Source organism: Perognathus longimembris, chromosome 18 (genome assembly GCF_023159225.1).
Source record: "Perognathus longimembris pacificus isolate PPM17 chromosome 18, ASM2315922v1, whole genome shotgun sequence".
Lineage (NCBI taxonomy): Eukaryota > Metazoa > Chordata > Mammalia > Rodentia > Heteromyidae > Perognathus > Perognathus longimembris.
Genome location: NC_063178.1, coordinates 4068150 through 4088719, shown reverse-complemented (window position 1 = coordinate 4088719; position 20570 = coordinate 4068150). Strand labels below are relative to the sequence as shown.

Below are 20570 nucleotides of genomic sequence, written 5' to 3'. Positions count from 1 at the left end.
CTCCCAAGTAGCTGGGGTTACAGACATGAGGCACTGACGGCCCCTCTGGGCTGGGTACGGTGCCCTTCACTCTCTTCTCTTCCCTTCGATACTTCAGCTCACGCACCCACCATGTGTGGTTTAGGGCTGTGATTTTTCATCAAGCCTATTTTCCCCATGCATTTCAAGTCCTCCAAACACATTCTCCACCGGTGAGGAGAAAAGAGGCTTTGGTGTTAGTCACACAATTCTGTCTTTGTTCCACAATTGTTCTCCCTGTGTTCGTTCCTCCTCTCTTGTGTAATCACCTACTGGTAAGTAGAGGCCACGCCATTATCTCGAAGACAAACACTTAAAGTTTGGAGAGAGCTGGGTGGGCCACGCAAAGGAGAAGAACGATGGGAATCATAACGTTGGGAATGGAACAGAGACAGGAATTTGATTTAACAACAACAAAAAAAGTCAGAATTCAATACAAGACGGAGCCCGAATGAAGTGTCTGAAACCAGAACAACCTTTTGCCCCTCCTGTGTCCAAACCCTCAGTAATAAGAACGTATGAAAGCACTGCGTTGTTCTGAAACTCGATGTCAAAAGCGCGTTTCCTGTTCTTCTTTTCTTTGCAGACAAAGTAAGCATACTGTCCACCTTCCTGGCTCCCTTCAAGCACCTCAGCCCGGGCACCACGCACACGGAGGATGAAGACAATCTCAGTAAGCAGCTCCCCTCCCCAACCTATGGAGAGGCCTTTCATTCATATAGGGGCCTCCTACTGTCCCCCAGTACTGAGTCTTTGGGGGCCACCGGAGAGGGAGGGTGTGCCTTACTCCAGAGGAGGGGGCTCTGCTCTTACCTTCCCAGAAAGGCATCTCACCCTACAGTCTCTACCTCGCATGCGGCCAGGAGCCTGCGGCGGAATCCAGCCTTCCCCGGAACCACTCCCACCGGCCAGCCGTCCTCATCCCTCACCGACCCCTCTCCTTAGCTGGAATGCCCATCCTTCCCTGGACCACCCCATCCCCACCTGGAACCCCACCCACCCTCACCCAGAGTCCTGGTTTCTTTTCCTGGCGCCCCCTCAGTTCCTGGCGGGGGGTGGGGAGAGGGTAGCACTGGCGACTTCTACATGACCCACACTGTGGAGATTGGGGGGAAAGGAGCCACTGTTCTTAGACTAATCTCCAGAGGAATGGCTGTCGTGTGTTATCCCCTGGCCTGGGTTATTATTTCACAAGGAATTAGATGAACGACAGCCCTTTGGCTGAACACTTCAGGGGCAAGAAACTAGAGAAGGGCTGAGTTAGGGAAGGAAGGCTGAGTAGTGTTTTCTGTCCAGGTCAGTAAGGAGAGCCTAGAGGAGAACCCAGACTAGACATTACTGAGGTGTGTGTGTGTGTGTGTGTGTGTGTGTGTGTGTAACCGGGACACACACCCCCCGCCATGGCCCGCACAGGCCCCAGGACGAATGGCTGAGATCAAGGCTCACCTTTCATTGCTGTTGTTCAGTATCTGTGCTATCAAGCCTTCTCCATGGGTCTCCACGTGCACACTGGTGCCCTTGGACTCTAGGGAAGGAGTCCCCGTGCCAGTTGGATCTGCTTATCCGTAAGGATGGTCTACACAGAGCCCGGGCTGAGCCCAGGGAGACATCTTATGCCCAAAGCGCAGCCCGATACATCGTGATGTCCAGCAAACGCTCATGCTTCCCGCACACCCCGGCCCTGGCTGTCGCCATCCACCCTAGCACGGCATTTCCCCTGAGCCTGTGCTCAGCACTTCCCTGCTGCGGCTTGGAGGGAGAACTCCAGCCCCCTCCCATTCTCCTACTCCTAAACCCTGTTGTCTAGGAAGAGCTGGGGTGGTTTGGGGTTTTTTTTTTTCTTCTTTTCTTTTAACGCTGGGGCTACTTGGCAGCAAAATAACCTTCAGCAGAAACAATATTATCTCTGCCAATGTAGCGTGGTGCAGCGGATGGCTGGCTCTCGGGAGCCCTCCTGACCCCCAGCCACGCAGCATCATTATTAGTGATGCATACACTCCCAGCGAAGCCAGCCCCGCCCGGGAGGGGAAGCCGGCTGTGCGGAATGACCAGACAGAGGACACCGGCCTGCCAGGCAGCCGGCGGCGGAGGGGGAAAAGGCTCGGGCAGAAACAAGCCCACGGGTGCGCCCGGCCCTCTGCGCGCACGTCGGGGCGATGGGAAGCGCTGAGATCCATCCGCAGACACCCCCCCCTCCACACACACACACACCCACCCTGACCTCCCCACTTGTGAAGGTCAGCAGCCCCCGGTCATCAACACCACAGAGTCCCGCCCCACGTGGGATGCCACAAGTTCAGCCGCAGCTGTGACCACTGAAAAGCTGGCTGTTTCCCTTTAAAAATGCAAGTCTTTTTACGTCCTAAACCTTTCAACCCAGAGCTACATTCGCTGACGCTTTTTTTTTTTTTTTTTGGTCAAATGAGATGATGCACTGACGAGGCTCAGGAGACGAATCCACCGATGAGAGAAGCAGAATGGAAATAATTTTATTTTACATTTTCCCATACAGATACCTCCCTGACTTTGACATTTTCTTTTAGTGCCTGACAGTCTTCAAATTGCTTGTGATCATTCTATTACCGCTGCTGCTTGTGGTATTTATCTAATGTCGTTTGAAGTTATTTGTGGGCTTTTTTTTTGGGGGGGGGGTGAGGGCGGTCTAATTTCCACAATGGAAGCAACTCTCTGAAAAGACCTTGGAGAAGTCACAACTCAGAGATGTCTCCCTTCCAGGAGGTCGTGGAGAATTAGGCAATTTGTCAAGGCAGAAGCTATGGACATCAGGGAACGGCCCCCTCCTGTTATCACTGGGGAGGGAGATTTCATTAGGGAAAGGGTTTGATATCCAGATCAGGACTTTGCCAACGGCAAAGGACGTGGTATGAGCCCCAGGAAGGACAGGTGGAGTCAGAGGGCGGGGGGCTTCCTGTGCCCCCAGAGCCTCATTCTGTTCCCCTCTGCCTCCCCAGCATTCTCCTGTAGGGCTGATGTTTGCACACACACACACACACACACACACACACGCTGTATAGTTTCAATGGTTTCCAATCAAATATCGATTCTGATGAGTCTTTATCAATGGGGTGTGTGTGTGCGTGTGTGTGACACAGAGACAGAGAGGGAGGGTGAGGCTAGTAAGACTTTGGATGGATTTTAACATTAGCTTCCCTGACAAGTGGGTCTCCGGCCTGCCCCTGAGGGAGAAGGCCAGTTCCTTGCGGAGTTAATTCCAGCGCTAACATGCTATGACACCATGAGTTATGATTGGCAAGAATAATAATTATTTGGGAGAATGAATTCCAGAGTGGAATTAAAGGATTCATTAATTCTTATATACTGTTACGAGCCACCCACTGGAATTAGGCCAATGTGTGCAACAAATGCCTTTTCAGAACCAAATCACTCAGCACCTGGGCCCCTCCAGTCCCGCCGTCTCAGAACCCACTGGGAGGGCCAGCGACGGGCGCCCCTGCTCCCAGAAGGCAGCGGCCGCTGACTTCCTGCTAAACCACCACCCCAACAACCGATCATGCCCTTCCCAGGCCGTGCTAGAACCGTAGACTCTTGTCTGCACGGATGACCGCACACGCCTGTGTAGCAGGTGCCAGGTGTGCACCACACGGCAGGCTCCTGAGGTCCAGAAGCCATGACCGCCCAGATCTCACTGCTAAGTACACAGGGGAAAGCGGCACCCACGACGGCGAGCCAGGGACAAACACACGCCAGTTCCCTGATGGCTGCCATGACACTAGGGGCCCAGGTCGAGAGAAGGTCAGCCCTGGGCAAGGGGTGGCTGGAACCTAAGAAGGTACAACCGGGCTTGCGTGGGGCTACCCCACATTCACTTTCTCGTGACAGCATTTGTATCGTGCATCTTTATTTCAGATACACAACACAATGATCGGGTGCACATAGGCAGAGTGACGTGATCGTGACAGTCAAGAAAAATAATGTACTCATCATTGCCTGGTGCTACTAGGGTTAGGCGGGTACGGTACTACTTAAGTCACAGCCTCAGGCCCCTGGTGCCCTCGTTCTTTTTCAGGCAGTGTCTTATATGTTGCTCAGTGTCAGCCTCAGACCCTGATCCTCCTACCTCTGCCTCCCGAGTAGCTGGGATTATAGACATGCACCTCATCGTTTTCAGTATTACTATGAGCTGGTTAGGGAGATAAGAGCCCCTAAAATCTACCCTTGGCCAATGAGCACACACTAAATGGGACCTGCTCCAAAGAGACCATTCCCATCGGGCGGGAAGGACAGGAGAGTCAGAGAGTCCCTGTCTCTCTGCACAGCAAAGGTGCGCACAGACCTTCAGAGCCAGAGGTGGAGAGACGAGCTAGCCCCAGGCCCCTGCTCTTACCCGACACCCCCCCTCCCCCGAATGCACCGATTTCCTCCAAGCTCATGCATGGGCGAGGCGCTCTTCAAGTCGATGTGTAGCAGGAAGAGTTTCTCGCTGCCTGACTTTTTATCTGTGGATTATTACATATGACAATTGGCCCTGGGAAACCTATTAGCTAAATGGAGAAAAAAAATGAGTATAATTTCCTGGGTCAGAGGAGGAGAGCACAGCATATTTAATGCCTTCTGCGTGGAAGAGGGAAATGTGGATGTGTAAAATCGGAGTTGGATGGTGTGAAGAGCTCATGGAGAATGGCTACAGCAAAACGCCAACAGCAGCCTGGCAGCTGAGCACCAGAGATGCTGCTATTACTGCGCTCCAGGCCCCTTCAGGCAACAATGGAGCAAGGGAGGGTTAGAGATGTCAGTGTTTCTCTGTCTCTCTGACCCTCCCCCAAGTAGCTCAAAAGGCAAAGATGTGGGGGGAGGGTTGTCTTCATATGCACTGATACTCAGCAGACTCTGGAGAGTTTTTGTTCACTGAAGGAAGAGACCTATTACATTCTGATCTGTAGATGGAGAAATGGGTATTGGTGGTCTTTAGTCCCTTAAGAGGGAACAGACCATTTCCAGATGTTAAGATTGCCACCCAGCTCAGTAGAGAGATAAAGGAACTGTTTACCTTTCTGGGGTGTCTGCAATTTCTGGAGAAACTGATCAAAGGCTCCAGAAAGTAAAATAAACAGAGAGCTAACATGGGACTGGACATAAGGAAAGAAGTGACAAGAGTCAGCCTGTAGCTTTTTGCCTGCTCTTATTTAAAATGCATAACTTCCCCTCCCCCCGTCCCCCAGGTGGCCAGTTAAGGCCAGTGTTTGGCCCCGCCCCCCACCCTGAAAAGCCCACTGCCCCCCTAAATCCTGAGTAGCCTTTCCCCCTTGAGAGTCTCACAAGTGTTAAGGACGGGCAGCAAAGCCTCTACCTCTTGTCACTTATTAAGAAAGGGACTCACCGCACAACCTCATTATCATAGCGTCGGCTACAGAAATATTTAATTACAGCAGGCATTTAGCTACTGAGAGCTATGGCAGGGGAGAGAATAAAAAGAATTTCAGTGCAGGTGAAAGGGAAAGTATTGTTTTGCGAGTTCAGTTCTCTAAGATCTAACAGAGGTCATCTGATAGGCTGGCTGCTATAAGCACACTGACACTCTCCATCAATCCCCATGTTGTAAGAAATCAATAAGAAATTAGAGCACTCCAGCCAAGTTCCCAGGCAATCTGATGGGGGAGGGGTCGCAGTGGATTGTTTGTTCGGTTTTCCATTTTTAAGTTCAGTCTGGAAGCTCACATGGTTAATCTTAGCTACTCCCCCTTGGCTTGAAACTCCCTACGTGGTAGAACTCGTTGCTGTGATGTTTGCTCAAAGCTCAGAACAATTCACCAAAACTGGTGGGGAGTTGGTGCTTGCCCTTTGGAAGGTAATTATTTCTACTGAAACATATTGAGAATGAATACTGTGCACTTGTAAAGCTCTCAGATTCACACTTTTGAACAAAATTGCCTCCCTAACTCTCATGTTTCTAGCAGCAAATAAAATAGGGACAAAGGTAGAACCAGTTTGCAACTTAGGAAATTAAGCAAATAGGGGATTGAAATTTCTTTGAAAGCAGACTCCAGCATCTCCCTCGGATGGTTCTGCCCCTCCACAGACACACAGAGATACGTGCGGCTGCCTGGCCTATGATAGATTAACCCAGAGCTAAGAGAAGGAAGTGCACAACTTGAAAAGAACAACCTCAAATGTCAGGATATCTCCTCAAGGCATCTGGGCTTTACAAAGGTGTCCTTTGGTGCTATGAAATTGTACTTTCTTCTTTATTATTCTCCTACAACAATGGCATAAACCAAAGGGTGGGGAGGGCAGGTAAGGGGTGGGGGGGAGATGGGAGCTTTTCAGGCTGAATTAGGCAAGTAAGTCTACAAGTCAACAGCCATCCAGGAACTCAATGCCTGTTTTAAGTTGTAGGTTAGCTGTAAAAAAAAATCCTCACCTTGAGTTCCCACTTGCTTAATGAGGGGAAAAAATAACTGATTCTTACCTGCCACAGAGCCTCTGCAGAGCTGAGACCTCCCAGTCTCTGGGAACAGGTGTAAGGTTCATACAGAGAAACCTGTGTGTGGTTTTACCTGGTCAGTGACCCATCACACTGGGTCTAGAAAGGGGGAAAGGGGTGGGGGTTTACTATAAAATGACAGTGACAATGATAGAACGATACAGTGTCCAGATAAACAGCCTTCAACGCCAGCACAGGTAAGAGCGATCTGAGATGTCTAGCAGTGAGTCACATCTGGATGGCTTAACATCGTAACTAACCTCTGTAAATGACCTGCCCTCCTTCAGCTTCTACCTAAGACACAGTGACTGAGTTACCCACCCCACCCCACCCCCCAGGGCTGAGTTGAAGAAAAAGCAGTAGCAAAACTTAGGTTGTAGGTAAAGACACAAAACCTTCAAGGGCTCAGAAAAAAAAGGCGATGATATTGTGGTACTAGTCGCCTGTATAATCCTCAAAGTATTTCCTAAGAAATTGAAGAGCTCGCATTCCAGAAGCATAATCCCCAGTGAGGGACAAGAGAAACTCAGGAAGTTATGTGAAAATCTATTGCTGATGTTTTTTTCTTTTTTTCTTCTTCTTCTTCTTTATTGTCAGAGTGAGGAACAGAAGGGTTATAGTTTCATATGTAAGACAAGTTTTGCTGAAATTTTTCTAAACAGAACAGTGTGTAGACAAATTATATTAACTGTAAATGCATCTGACACCTGCAGTTAAGCAAATAATGACTTTGCTAAATTTACTACAGATCGTTGTTCTTTGCAAGAGAAATAAAACATGAAGATACAAGTGGAAAATCGCCGTCTTTTTTCCCTCCTTTTCTCCCCAGAGGAGGCTGGAACCTGTCTTTATTAAATGTATATGTACAGCTTTGCCATTAGGTCTGATTACACGACCCATCCGCATTGCTAGTGTCCTCGTACTTCATTGAATTGCATTCTATTCTGAATTACTTTGCACACTAAGGGTCACGTACTACTATTTCTGAGATTCGTTTGCGGAAGCATTTGCCCGATGATGTCATTGCATATTCTGCTCTGTGGTACGACTGTGTCACCACGTATTTAGACATTTTCCTACTTTTTTTTTTTAAATTTTGCAAAATAATGCCACCGCCGATGTCTCTGGTCCATCTGTTTTCTGTGTGTGGAAGAGGCTCTGGGAGGCAGACTTGCTGGCAGGACCCAGGAGGAGGCTGCGTGGTTTCCTCATCTCCACTGGGCGCTGCTTTGCCAAAGAGTCACACATAGGCTCTTTACCACCCATCCATGGGGGGGGGGGTCACCCCCAACCTACTGGGCCTCACTGGCCTGTGTGTGCGAAAGCCTGGCCTCTCCCATGGGGGGAATCCCCCGCGTGGGGGGCTGAGGGGGACCCCCTGCGGCCACCCGGGGCCATGGGCGACCTCCATGTGCCACGGTGCCGCGGCTACACCCCGGGCAGCCCCTGGTGTCCTCAGACGTGTGGGCCTGGCAGGTTCCATGACGGGGCGACGGCCGGGGAGGGAAGGGAGCGTGGCAGCCCCGCTGACTGGCCAGGGGGTGGGGGACCAAGAGCGCAGAGCCCCCCCGGCCGGGCTCACGGGTGGATGAGAAGTGGGGGGGGGGGCCCGGGGGGGGGAGGGGGGGTGCAGGTGGGGAGGGGCGATCCCCCCCCCCCGCCCGGGTCCTGACGGCTCTGTGTTTGGCCTCCAGGTACCAGCAGCGCCGAGGTGAAGGAGAACCGCAACGTGAGCAACCTGGCCCCGAGGGCGGCGTCGGGGGCGTCGGGGGCGGCGGCGGCGGCCGGGGCGGCGGCGGCGGCGGCGTCGGGGGAGCGGGCCCGGAAGCGGAAGCGGCCGCTGGAGGAGGGGAACCCCGGGGGCCGCCTGTGCCAGCTGCAGCTGCTGTGGCGGAAGCTGTCGTGGCCGGCGACCCCCAAGAACGCGCTGGTGCAGCTGCACGAGCTGAGGCCGGGGCTGCAGTACCGCCTGGCGTCGCAGACGGGCCCGGTGCACGCGCCCGTGTTCGCCGTGGCCGTGGAGGTGAACGGGCTCACCTTCGAGGGCACGGGCCCCACCAAGAAGAAGGCCAAGATGCGCGCGGCCGAGCTGGCGCTCAAGTCCTTCGTGCAGCTCCCGCACGCGGGCCCGGGCCCCGGCGGCGCCTGCGCGGACTTCACCTCCGACCAGGCCGCCGACTTCCCGGACACGCTCTTCAAGGAGTTCGAGCCCCGTCGGGGGGCGGGGGCGCACGGCGAGGCCCCCCTGCCCGCCCTGCCCGGCCTGCGGCCCGGGGACCGCCTGCGGGGCCGCCGCCGCACGCTCGAGCCCGTGCGCCCCCCCGCGGGGCCCGGCGCCGCCCCCGCCCCCGCCGCCGCCCCCCCGGGCGACCGGAACCCCGTGGTGGTGCTCAACGAGCTGCGCGCGGGCCTGCGCTACGTGTGCCTGTCCGAGACCACGGCCGGGAAGCCGCCCCGCGCCAAGAGCTTCGTGATGGCCGTGTGCGTGGACGGCCGGACGTTCGAGGGCTCCGGGCGCAGCAAGAAGCTCGCCAAGGGCCAGGCCGCGCGCGCCGCCCTGCAGGCCCTCTTCGACGTGCGGCTGCCCGGCCACGCGCCCGGCCGGGGCAAGAGCAACCTGTTGCCGCAGGTGAGACGCCGCCGCCGCCCCGCCGCCCCCCCCACCTCCCCGGGGGAGCTGGGGTCGGGGGGCGGGTGGGGGGTTGGGGGGTGGGGAGGAGGGGGCTCTGTCCTCCGGGGTGGGAGAGTGGGCAGGCCCCCCCTCTCCTCCTCCAAGGCTGGGGGAGGAGGGGAGCCCAGCCCGGCTACACACACACACACACACACCCCGAGGGGGCCCCCCAACAGTCACTCAGCAGGTAGAAGAAAAAGATGGGGAGGGCAGCCCCGGGGTGCTGGATGTGTGGTGATCTGTGTGGAGGTTCTAGTCCAACCCCTGGGGGCAGGGGGGGGCGGGGGGGCTGTCTCCTTGCAGGCCCCGGGCCTCTACAGCCCTCCATTCTGGGGGTAGAAGGCAGGCAGGGGACCAAAGGTGAGAGGGAGAAGCAGGTGCTAGAAATGAGGAAAGAGGGGACTCTCCGTCCTTTGTGTGCACAACTGTGAGTCTGATTATTTTGGGGGGGGAGGGGGCGGGATGCTGGAGTTGGAACTCGAGGTCACGCACTGGCGAGGCCAGCTCCCTGTCACTGAACTACATTCCCTGCCCCGTGGCTCTGCTTTCTTACCTGAGTTTTACCTGGACCCCCTTGGAAGGAACATTTTTTTTAGCACTGTGGCAAGAACTAGTCTCCTGCTTATTCATACGTGAGTCTTCTCACTGCTTGTTGTATGCAAATTATCTTCTCTCTTATTTCTTCTGAGACTTATTTGTGGGGCAGCGCTAATACAGTAGAGGCAGAAAATTGCCTTTATTCGTTTTGAGCATCGATCAAGGGAAAAGAAACACTTTACATAGTTAAAGGCACTTACTTAGCCCGGGGCAGGATGAGGACTTGATCATGGCAGATTCTTGCAGCGATCCTTTCCATCATCTCATTCCTTCACCGCAGCCGCAACAGAATGCGTTGTTTTGTCCTGGGAGATCCTAAATCTGTGACGGAACAGAGCGTGGGCCGGGGCGTGGCGTGAGGACTCCGTGATGGGACAGGGGAACCCTAGCCTGGGGTCACAACTGGGTAGAGCATTCATTTATTCGCTGGTACAGTGTCCATGAGAGAGGGAATGGGCTTACCGGGACATTCCACTGATCACGGAGCCGGGACGGGTGAGGAGAGAGGACACAAATAACCGAGAAGTTCCGATTAAGGGATAGGCGTGTATCCCGCCACCTCTGCCTCTCGTGTGCTCACTTCATGGCAAGCATTTCTGGAATGTTCACCGATTGTGCTGAGGAGCAGGTGGGAGGGGCTTTAGCCATTGGGTCTTGGCTTCCAAGTTACCTTCCAATAAATGCAAAGTCAAAGTAAATTTAAAAAAAAAAAAAGGACACTGGAAACAAAGAGAACGACTTCTTTGTAAGCCCCTGCACCCCTGCTATTGAGAAATTCCGGGCCCTCGCTCGCTCTCTTCTTAAGCTTCCGCCCGTGGATTTTCCTCTCTTCCTCCTTCCTCTTAGGTTTCGCTGTGACTGGTTCTGTCATCATCCCAAAGCGCTATGAGAGCACTTGGTGCTCTGCTGCCTGGATTAGGGCTGAGGGATGACTTCTGCTGAGGCTGCCGGTGACCTCTGGCAGGACTCTAGTGAGCTAGTCTCTGGACATCTTCCCTGGATATCTCCCTGTGTCTGTGGGTTCCTCCTCTACCATTCCCCTTTCCTCCAGGCTAGTGCCATTTGCAGAGGCTGGCATCCAGCCAAGCCTGGGTTTTTCTGTTCAGTAGAACAGATCCCCTCCCTCTCTTGCCTCTCTCTCTCGCTCTCTCTCTCTCTCTCGCTCTCGCTCTCTCTCCCCCCCCTTCTCTCTCTCCTGCTTCCCACCGTGTGAAATTGAAGGATGTCAGTGAATTCTGGGTGTGATGCCTCCTTCTTTCATGTTGTCAACCGTGAGCTCTCACGATGGAGAAACCAGGCAGTGCTACTACTTTGTAATAGTCATTTGACCCCAGAATGCAGCACATCCGTTAAAGCCACGGCTGCTAAATTATTTTTCTCTGACAGTCTGCTAACCACTCCGACTGGATGATGAAGGGCACAGAGCAATTCCAGGGTTGCGAGCCATTCATCACGTGCAGTGCGCCGCCATGCCAGGGGGCTCATTATCCTCTCCGCTCAGTCCCCTCGGGATGTGTTCCCCAACCACTGGGTGGGGGCCAAGGATAACAATGGGACTCAGGACTGGGAACTTCCAGGAGTTTTATGAAATTAAAATCAGCCTTGAATAGGGTCTGGATTCAGTTGCATGGGGGCGGGAGGGGGGATAAAAAGGAAGGATTCTAAGAATCACTGTAAATGCTGTTCTACCAAAACAACCCCATCATTCAAGGACCTCCGTGTGTCTGGGAGCCCCCGTCAATTCATCGTCTACATCCATGGGCCCTCCGTGTATAGATCGTCGAACCGTCTGTCAATCCATCCTAGAATCTTTTTACTTGTACATCATGGAGCGCCCTGTCTATACATCATGATGGAGCCTTTATCACGGATCCCCTATTTATGTACCGTAGAGGTCCCACCTCTATACCACAGCACCCCCCCCCATTTATACAACATGGAAACCCCCTTGGAACCGGTCGTGACTGCTCTCAGCCTCAGCCTGCAGAGAGCAGAGGGAAAAGAGCAGAGTAGGGTCTTGCTCCGTGGTGAGGACCATTATAAGGCATCGGAATCTCCCAGATTTGAGCCCCGGGACCTGCAGAGTGTGTCTACTACAAGCATGACCATCATTGTTAGGCTCATAATCCAAAAGATCAACTTCTTGACAACACCCAAGCAGCCGTCCAACGGTCCAAGTGACATAGACCACAGTCTGAATGTTGAAAGAGAAAGTTCAAACGCATGATATTCTCAACAAGGGTTCCAATTACAGATATCCTTTTCACTGGGATCTAATTTCACCATTTCCCATCCCTAGTGGGGGAAAGGGTATCTCAGATCCAGGGTACATTCACACCTTCAATTTCTTTGAGATCTGACTCTTAACCAGGGTGTTAAAACAAAACATTAGTTAATTTTATGAAACGTGGAACAAATATAAACACATAGGGATTACTGCATAGGCCAAGAGCTCATCAATAACTATTGATAATGACCATGGCCCCTGGGGGATAACTGGGAGATTCAACCCAAATCCTTCATGCTGTCTTCATCTGAAGCTGGCACAAGACTTCGGTGGGCTGGCCAGAGGCTTGGAATTCAAGTCCTGACCCTGTGAGAATAGTAAATGCTCCTTAAGGAACCGGCACCATGAAAAACCACTTTAAAAAATCACACACGAGAAAATCCCTTCTCTCCCCGGCCTTCACTTCCCACCTCTCCCTCTAGCAAGAGCTGTAAGGAAAAGGCCTAAATTCAACAATAAAAACATCCTTCAGCGTTTCCTTCCTTTCCATGCCAACAAAGGCCTGTGCTTGTTAAGTAATTGTTGCCAACGTACATGGTGATCCTGGTTTGTTTGTGGATTTCTCATTCACTTTTAGCTTTTTCCTTTACTATCTTAAATTTTCTATGTCAGCCAGCTGGTGTCTACAGTGCACAAAGGCAACTAACACACTACTTTCCCCTCAGGGTAAGAGCGGGATATCCCTTTAAGCACTATCCCTGAAGGCGGGTTGCTTTGACCACGGCTGGTAGCTGTCCTTTTAGGGGAAAGCATGCCGGTGTGGTGAACCCAGCTGCCTTTGACCACTTTACAGAGCGACGGGGTTTGTTTCTCCCTAATCTCATTCTTGCACTAATTTCATCTGACTCACAAGAAGCAGCACCCAGACTGCTACCTGCAGAACCAACGATTCATTAATATTGCCGTAACAAATTAACAATGGATAGGTCCTCAAAATGTAAGCAGAGTTAAGTGAAAAGTGAGGAGGTGGAGGAGCTTTGAAACACCTTAACCCTGACTGTGCTGGCTTCTCTGAAAACATCCCACCAGCAGTAGCTGATCTGTTTGTTCCCTAGAGAAATGGGACCCTGGGACCCTCCCCTCTGGGATGCAGATAAGGGGGGGAGGGTCTCCAGAAAACTGCAAGTGGTGCTGTGGCTCAAAGTGTTAGAATGCTAGCCTTGAGCAAAAACGCTCAGGAACTGAGTTCTAACCCCATGACCGAGAAAAACCATCATCATCATCACTGAACAAGAACCCAAGCAAATGCTTACCGCTCCTGAGTGGAGCCAGTCGGCTTCTTATAACTGGCAGTTCACCCCAGATCTCAGCCGACTCACCAAGCCGCGAATCTGCACACCTTCTCCCTGTGGCCCTATCTCCCCATGTCTTTTCTCCCAGTGCAACCCAAAGGATGGGATTGGATACAACTGAGCCATATTTCCCTGCCTAGGTTGACCACTTCCTTCCATACTCTGGTGTCAAGAAGAAGGAGATAGGATGATGTCGTGGAATATTAAGTAGCAATCTAATGAATACGAGTCTTTGACATGAATCCACCCCACCCCCAAGTTCCACAGGGGTGGCACCCAGGGATAAGGGCTTGAACTGGATTCTGCATGTGTGGATCTTGGAAGGCGCACTTTAATGATGCCAGCTGGGTCTGTAACGTGTCCGTGAGATGGAGCCGGGAGCCTGGCCTTTCACTCAGGAAGTCATCACAGACATCCTCCCAGAAAACGTGTTCCACCACATGGCTGCGGAACAAGAATGTTGGCTTCCTGTCATACACAGAGATGGGCTTTCCAGAGATAGCTTAGAAACAGGAGAACCTGCGCGTGAGGGACAACAATGAGGTCTTTGGCTGCCTGCCTCATTCAGCCTCGCGCTCCCTCTGGGTGGAAACTAGCTGCTGTCATCTCAACGGGCTGTTCACTCTTTGTAAACAGCTCTCGAGAGTAAATCTCATGGGTGGTGATCGTGAGAATTCCTAATATCACAGCAGGTCGCGACTTGATAAATTAATTTCTGTACCCCCAAATGTCATCTCAGGAGGGCTGCAAGGGACAGTTTCATCTCTCCGATTATCACTGTCTGATTTTATTTGTGTATGAAGAATGTAGAATAGACCCCAGGAAGATCTTCCTGGCAATAAGCCTAGGAATCAATTATTAGGTGTGAACTCCATGTTTTAATCACTGCAGTGACCTCTGAGCGCAGAGCAGAGGACTGAGTAGAAAACAGCTGTACAAGAGGCCAGCCCTCCTTACCCAGTAATTCACAGAAAGTCTAGACCTTCACTAAGGAGAGAAAGAGAACATTTCTCTCTGAATTTTGAAATTAAGTTGTCTGGTGTGTATTCTCGTTTCTCAGGTCCTGTGATAGGTTGCTTTGTTAGTGATTACATTGAGGAAGGTAGGCGAGGAGACCAAGAGGAAGCACATGGCTGTTTTATCCCGAAACCATGGCATCATCTTAGGAAATAGGTTTCCCTCCAGATTGGAGGCCTTCCCGAGAATAAGACAAATATCAAAATTCCAGTTCCTCTTGGCTGCCCTCTGGGATTGGATCAGCACCCTCTGCGGGGCAGAGAGAAGTTGGACCTCATCCAAGGAGAGACTCCTCCTAGATTCAAGAAATTCGGCGTCCTTAGGGTTTGTGTAATGTTCTGTAATTTAACACACACTGGGATGGTTCAAGGATCTAACACCTAACTCTGGTCCTAACCCTCTCAAGGCTGTCTGCCTGTCTCTCTGTAATTGTAGCTTCACTCATGTGTGAACGCTTGAACACTTTAGCAATTGGAAGTGGCAATTATTCAAGTGGCTGTGTTCCTTTCGACACCTCTACCCTGTATGTTCTGTGGCCACGTACCCTCTTGTGGCCCAGGCAGGGGCGCAAGGAGAAGTCTAACTCTTTCTGAACTTTGCGTGTCCTCTTTTCAGCCAGGAAGCCCAGTGAACTGGAACAGCGGTGACAAGTCAGTCCATTGCTATTCCATATGAAAAAGGGCCTTTTCAGTTAGGCATTGAAGGCTTGGTAGGTGCTTCAAATGTTCATACACGTATACACTGTACAAGCCATGTGTACTACATGTTTATACAACATGCATCTTACAGTGTATAATATATGTGTATAGAAGGTATGTAACATGCCACATAGGAAATAGCTGTATTCGACATACATTTCCACAAGGCACACAGAATGTATACCGTTCATTGATACAAGCACCTTTACCACTTTACTTCCTATGGAAACATAAAAAGACGTCACAGAAAGGAATTTAAGCCTCCGAGTTCCTACCATGTTTGGCATTTTTTAAAAAGCTTAATATCACATTCATCAGTTAAGCAGAGTCTATCAAACAAGTTTTACCCATTGTGTCGTTATTTAAGAGTTACAACCGGGAATGGTGGGGATGATGATTTTGATGACGATGTTCGTGTCGCCAGTGTTTATTAGATTCTTTCTCTGTGTGAAGTTTCATCCCAGGTGTCTTACATTTAATAGCACGTCTAACCCTCAGATCAAACCTTGGAGGTTGGCACCTGTTGTATTCCCACTGTAGAGATGGGGATTCGTAGGAAATCTCAACCCATACCCCAATGTCTAGCTGCTGAACATTCCAGCCGTGATCTCGTCTTTGGGGTGACAACCTGTCACCCGACTTTTACTGGCTTGCGGAGGAAAGGGACCACTTGGCAGTTGGTGAGTTATTAAGAGTGAACCCAAAGTATTTGGTCTTAGCTCCTAACAGAGATAAGCGATTGTGGATTGACCAAAAAAAAAAAAAAAACAAAAGGAAAACGTTGATGGAAAGATTGCAGTGTTTGATGCTATGAGGGGGGCAGAGAGTTGGGGTGCAGCACATCTCTGGGTGCTGCGTCCCAGTGAGTCAGAAACCACTGAATGCACCTAGCTTCGTGTGCGCTCAGGGATGCAGAAGCCAAGACTGGATCCGTTCCCGTGAAGTGTCCTCCCGCTGGCTCTCGGGAGCCGGGAATGGTGGGAGCTTGCCAGACGCTCCCACCTGGAAAGCCCCCTTTTGTCATCCGGGGAGCCCGCAGCCTCGCTGCGGTGGGCCGGCCTTTGTTGGCATGGCTGGGTTCCCCTTCCTTTGGGATTCCGTGTTACACTGAAAAGAACAGAGGCAGCAGAAAGAGGACGGCCACTGGGAGAGTGCCAACAACAGGCGAACGAGCCAGAGAAAGGAAAGAGGAACCTCCAGGACCAGAGAGAGGCCCCAGCCAGGCGCAGGAAGCCAGAGGGAAGAGGAGAACGGAAGCCCCGAGGCTGGGGGCCAAGACCACCCCCAAAGGTCACCCTGGGGTAAGCCCACTCCTTGGAGACTTCTCCCCTGGCCCCCCACCCCCAGGGGGCCCAGCCTCTCGGACTTCTCCCTCAGCACCCCGAGAGAGCCTTCGGGCTGCTTTCATTCGCACCACGTGGCTGGGATTTTACACAGGCCCCTGGTGAGCTCTTTGGGAATAGAAGGTGCGCGGCTCATACCGGAGCCTGGTTCTCTTCTGTGGTTAGGAGCTCTTCCATACGATAAGAGGATCCTTAGTGTTTCGTGCACATGTGATCCCGGGGGAGCAGTTTTTATAGGCACACAAGTCAGCCGTCATTTATGCAGGGTCCGCTGCGAGTCAGGCCCTTTCTATTGAAGGGCCCGGAGTTTTGCTCAGGATGGTGCAGCTAGTGGCCGTGAGCGGCTGGGCTTAGAAATCACATGCCCGGCCGGGGAGGGAGGGTGTAGAGAAGGGGGTAGCTTTGCCCCTCGAATCACACTGTGTGTGTGTCCACTCACCCTGCTGTAAGACCGAAGCCCTTCTGCCCTTGGAGCCTCAGTTTCCCTACCTGTATGACTCAGATGGATCCTAAAAATAGCCACCTCACAAAAACCAGGAGAGCCAGGTGGCTCAATAGAGGGACTTAGGATGGCGCTTGGCTCGGAAGGAGCGCTGTGGACGTGTCTCTCATCCTAATTCAGGAGTAGTGGCTGTGGAAGCATCAATTCAAGGGAGCAGATGTGCCTTCGTGGAAGAAACAAGAGGGAGCAGGTTTCCCAAGAAAGACTTAGCTGACCCCCGTCTCTCGGGGAATCAGAAGGCTGTCTAGAGCATACGACGCTTCAAACTCCAGCCTACGGGACTCTGAAGAGACTGCCGCTCGTGGAGGTGGAGAGATGACTTGGAAAACTCAGCTACCAAGGCCCCAAACGAGAGAGCGGTCGCTCCTGAACCGTGGGAGTGGCCCCAGAACCGCAGGACCGCAGGACGGCAGTGGGCTGAGAGCCCAGGGCCACGCCCGAGCCTCCCGTGTCCTCCTCTTGAGAGTGGGGGGGGGGGGCCTGCGGCTGACTGTTCGCTCGCTGCTCCTGCGTTCCGGGAAAGCCAGGCTCCGTGCGCGACGTCCGTAGGTGAGCGCGAAGCGCGCCGCGTGGGCTCAGTGCGCCGCCAGCCCGTGTTTGATAACCTCTGACAAAGAACAACCGACACACGCTCGTCGCCATGCTGACGGGCAGTCCCCCAGCCTCTCGCCCTAAACCAGAGCTCCTGCTTGCTCACTCTGGTGGTGCTCGCTGCCGAGGTCTAGGGGAAACCGAGGGCCCGCAGTAGGAGAAGTGAGAGTCAACGCACGCGTCACCTGACATGGGTGTCTCAGGACTAACGGGGGTGCGCGGACCCCCCACCCCACCCCCGCCATGCAGAGTCCAGGGAGGAAGATGAGGCCTCAGAGCCCTGAGGACCTGCTGTGTCCTGTCACCTCTTACCTCTCGGGACCAGAAGACTGCTTGCAGAAGTGGGAGACGGCGTGACGTCACCTTCGTTTCAACGCGTCGGCCACGCGAGGCTTTTGGTCTCTCGCTCTGCCTCCTCAGTGCCCACTCGGACTCTGCTGGAACATTCTGACGCACGAGGACCGAGCCACGTCTCACGGCCAACGTGTGCCTCTTCTCATCCACCAGCTCCCCCAAGATTGGAGGAATCCAATCTACCTGTGTCTGTCTACACCGCCACACCAGCCGTAGGGACTGGAGCTGGTGAGACCCTCTGAGGTTGGGAGAGACAAGATGAGCTCATCACCCCCACACCTCATCCCACCCACCCCCCCAGTGTCCTGTCACTCTCTCATCTGTACATCGTACAGCCTAGTGGTGCGTGGAAGATAATACAGTGGAACAGAAGTTTGTGACAATGGTGCCACGATTAGACATTTTTTGAACATAGTTTTCTAAATGAATGCACTCAGTAGAGTTGGGAATTCACTCCAGTACTCGAATGAAAGGCATACCAACAAAGCATGAGTGCCGTTTTAAATACGGGGCGTTTTCCTTCTGATTATGATTATAATAAATTCAGGGATTGTTGTTGTTGTTTCACTCTTCCGCCTGCAGTGTCAGCCCTCCTGTGTTGCATTTGTGGTGATGTCAGTAAAGCCAAGTGTGGGGTCGGATGACTCCGGCTCCAGGATTCGGGGAGGAGGTTGGATGAGGTTATTTGGGTTACCTTCACTGGGACATCAGAGGGAACAGCTTCCGGGGAGCCGGTTCTCATCCCCCTCAGCACCCCCGGATCGCCACCCTGAACGACAGTGCTGCGAGGCAGGAAGACGAATTATGAAAGGGCAGGCAGAGGTGTGCGGGGATGCAGACTTCAGACCTGGTCCTCTCCCCTCTTGAGAACAGTGAGATAAATAACTATGACTGTTTTCACTTTAACTGGTGGTCTTTGAAAATGATCACAAGAAAGGGAGATTCTGGAAGGACAGCCTCAAGCCCACTCTCTTGGCTACAGTTCAGTACTGGCAAAACGTCATGCCCAAACCTGGCTGAGTAAACCATGTAGCGGTACTGTGATCAACACAGCCTAGAAGTGGTTAAAGGGTAGAAGTGTCTCCATTAAAAAAAACAATAATTGTAGAAGAGACATCTTCAGCCTACAGGAAATATTGTGCGACAAGTGGTTTTCTAGCTCATGTAAGTTGAGCATTAGATCATTGTGGCTCTCAACCTGCTTGGGGCCAGAGCAGGCCTGGAGGCGGACAGTTAAACGTGTGAGGTATTTCTGAGTTACATGACGGCCAGCCTCTGGCTGTAAGTCCATCCTTCATCTCATTCTCTCCAGAAACAAAGCCAGAGCACAAAATAATACTGGAAGCATAATTCTGAAACTCTCAAATTTTTATATTGAAAGTCAATCATTCTTTCCCAGTACCAACAAAACAAAAAGCCATTCCAAACTTCCTGTGTCGTATTGTCACAGGTAGACAGATGTCTTCGCCGATGGTCCCCTCGCTATCCGTCCAACCTCCCAAGGGAGCCTCAAGGAGCAAGGACCGGAAAAACCACATGCTCACCTCCTCCGCCAATAGCAATTGCTCCACTTTGCGGTGCTTGCCCAAGTTCTGTTTCTCAATGGAAATATTTGTTGGAGAAATTTTTCAAAGTTTGGCCTGACCTCACCAGAGCCAGGATGGGTTGATATTTCTGCTTTGTTCAGTTGTGTTTGATAGGAGACATCTGTGTTTAATCCTTTCTGTTACCAAAGCAAATAACAAGATGTAAAAGGCAGGAAGGAAAGCTGAACCCCAAAAATACAACCAGGGGTCCACCCCGAACATTTTTCTGCACATTGTAGTGGCTTGTATTGACCCTCCCATATGAAAATTAGTTCATAGAAACATGACCCTTCCATCCAAAGAATAATAATAAATGATATTTATTATTCCAAGAGGTGAGGTCAGAAGAAAGTACAGGGCTACACTTTTCCACTTGGGGGTGGGGCCTCTGTACTACGTTGCCAGTTCTGTGGGATGAGAATTTGATCCACTTTCTCAGTGGGGCCTGGGTTGTCCTTGCGGAAGGACTGCACCAGAATGGTAGACCAATGCCCGTCTGCTTGACAGAGGAAAGCTGAGGCCGCACTTGGCAGCAAGAGATTGCGCAACAGGGCTGGGGTGGACGTAGTTAGGGAAGAGAGCCACAACAGACAGAAATGGCCAAAGGAGACTTGGAAACCATCTCCTCAAGCAACCAAGAATAAGAAAGGGTGTCTAGAGAATAAGACACGGCAAATTCAGCATAGGGGACCCTACAGAGACTGCCAGTAGTTAGAATGTAGAGACAAATTCACAAAATCAGCTACTCAGGACCCAGACCACTAGGAATGAGATGGACGTTGGAGTGAACCAGCTGGCAGAAATCCCAGCCTCCAGTCTCCGGGCGAAGGACCAGAGAGTGCATTCATCACACTGGAACCTAGACACTAACTAGCTAGAGGAGACAGGAGGAGACAATTTTGTCTTCCTTTAACCTAGAAATCCCTCCTCCATTCCACCTATCCATCCATCATTCTAATTGCAGGATGTGATCGACTGGTTTGGACTGCTCATTAGCTCTCTTAAGAGAGTCAATTTAGATTTATTTACAAAATACACAAGTGGCGCTGTGGTTCAGGTGGTAGAGCGCTAGCCTTGAGCTGAAGAACTTAGGGACAGCACCCAGGCCCAAAGTTCAAGCCCCATGACCCAAAACAATAAAACAAAATATA

At 52.0% G+C, this 20570-nt stretch overlaps 1 protein-coding gene across 1 annotated transcript in view; it reads left to right on the top strand.

The window, feature by feature from the left end:
* The window catches only part of Adarb2 (adenosine deaminase RNA specific B2 (inactive)), a 128236-nt gene that overhangs the window by 25551 nt on the left and 82115 nt on the right, over positions 1 to 20570 (top strand). Inside the window, exons 8-9 of the mRNA XM_048368003.1 lie at positions 605 to 691; positions 8176 to 9110. Of these exons, the coding sequence (XP_048223960.1) occupies positions 605 to 691; positions 8176 to 9110 (1022 nt within the window). The remainder of the gene's footprint in view (positions 1 to 604; positions 692 to 8175; positions 9111 to 20570) is intronic.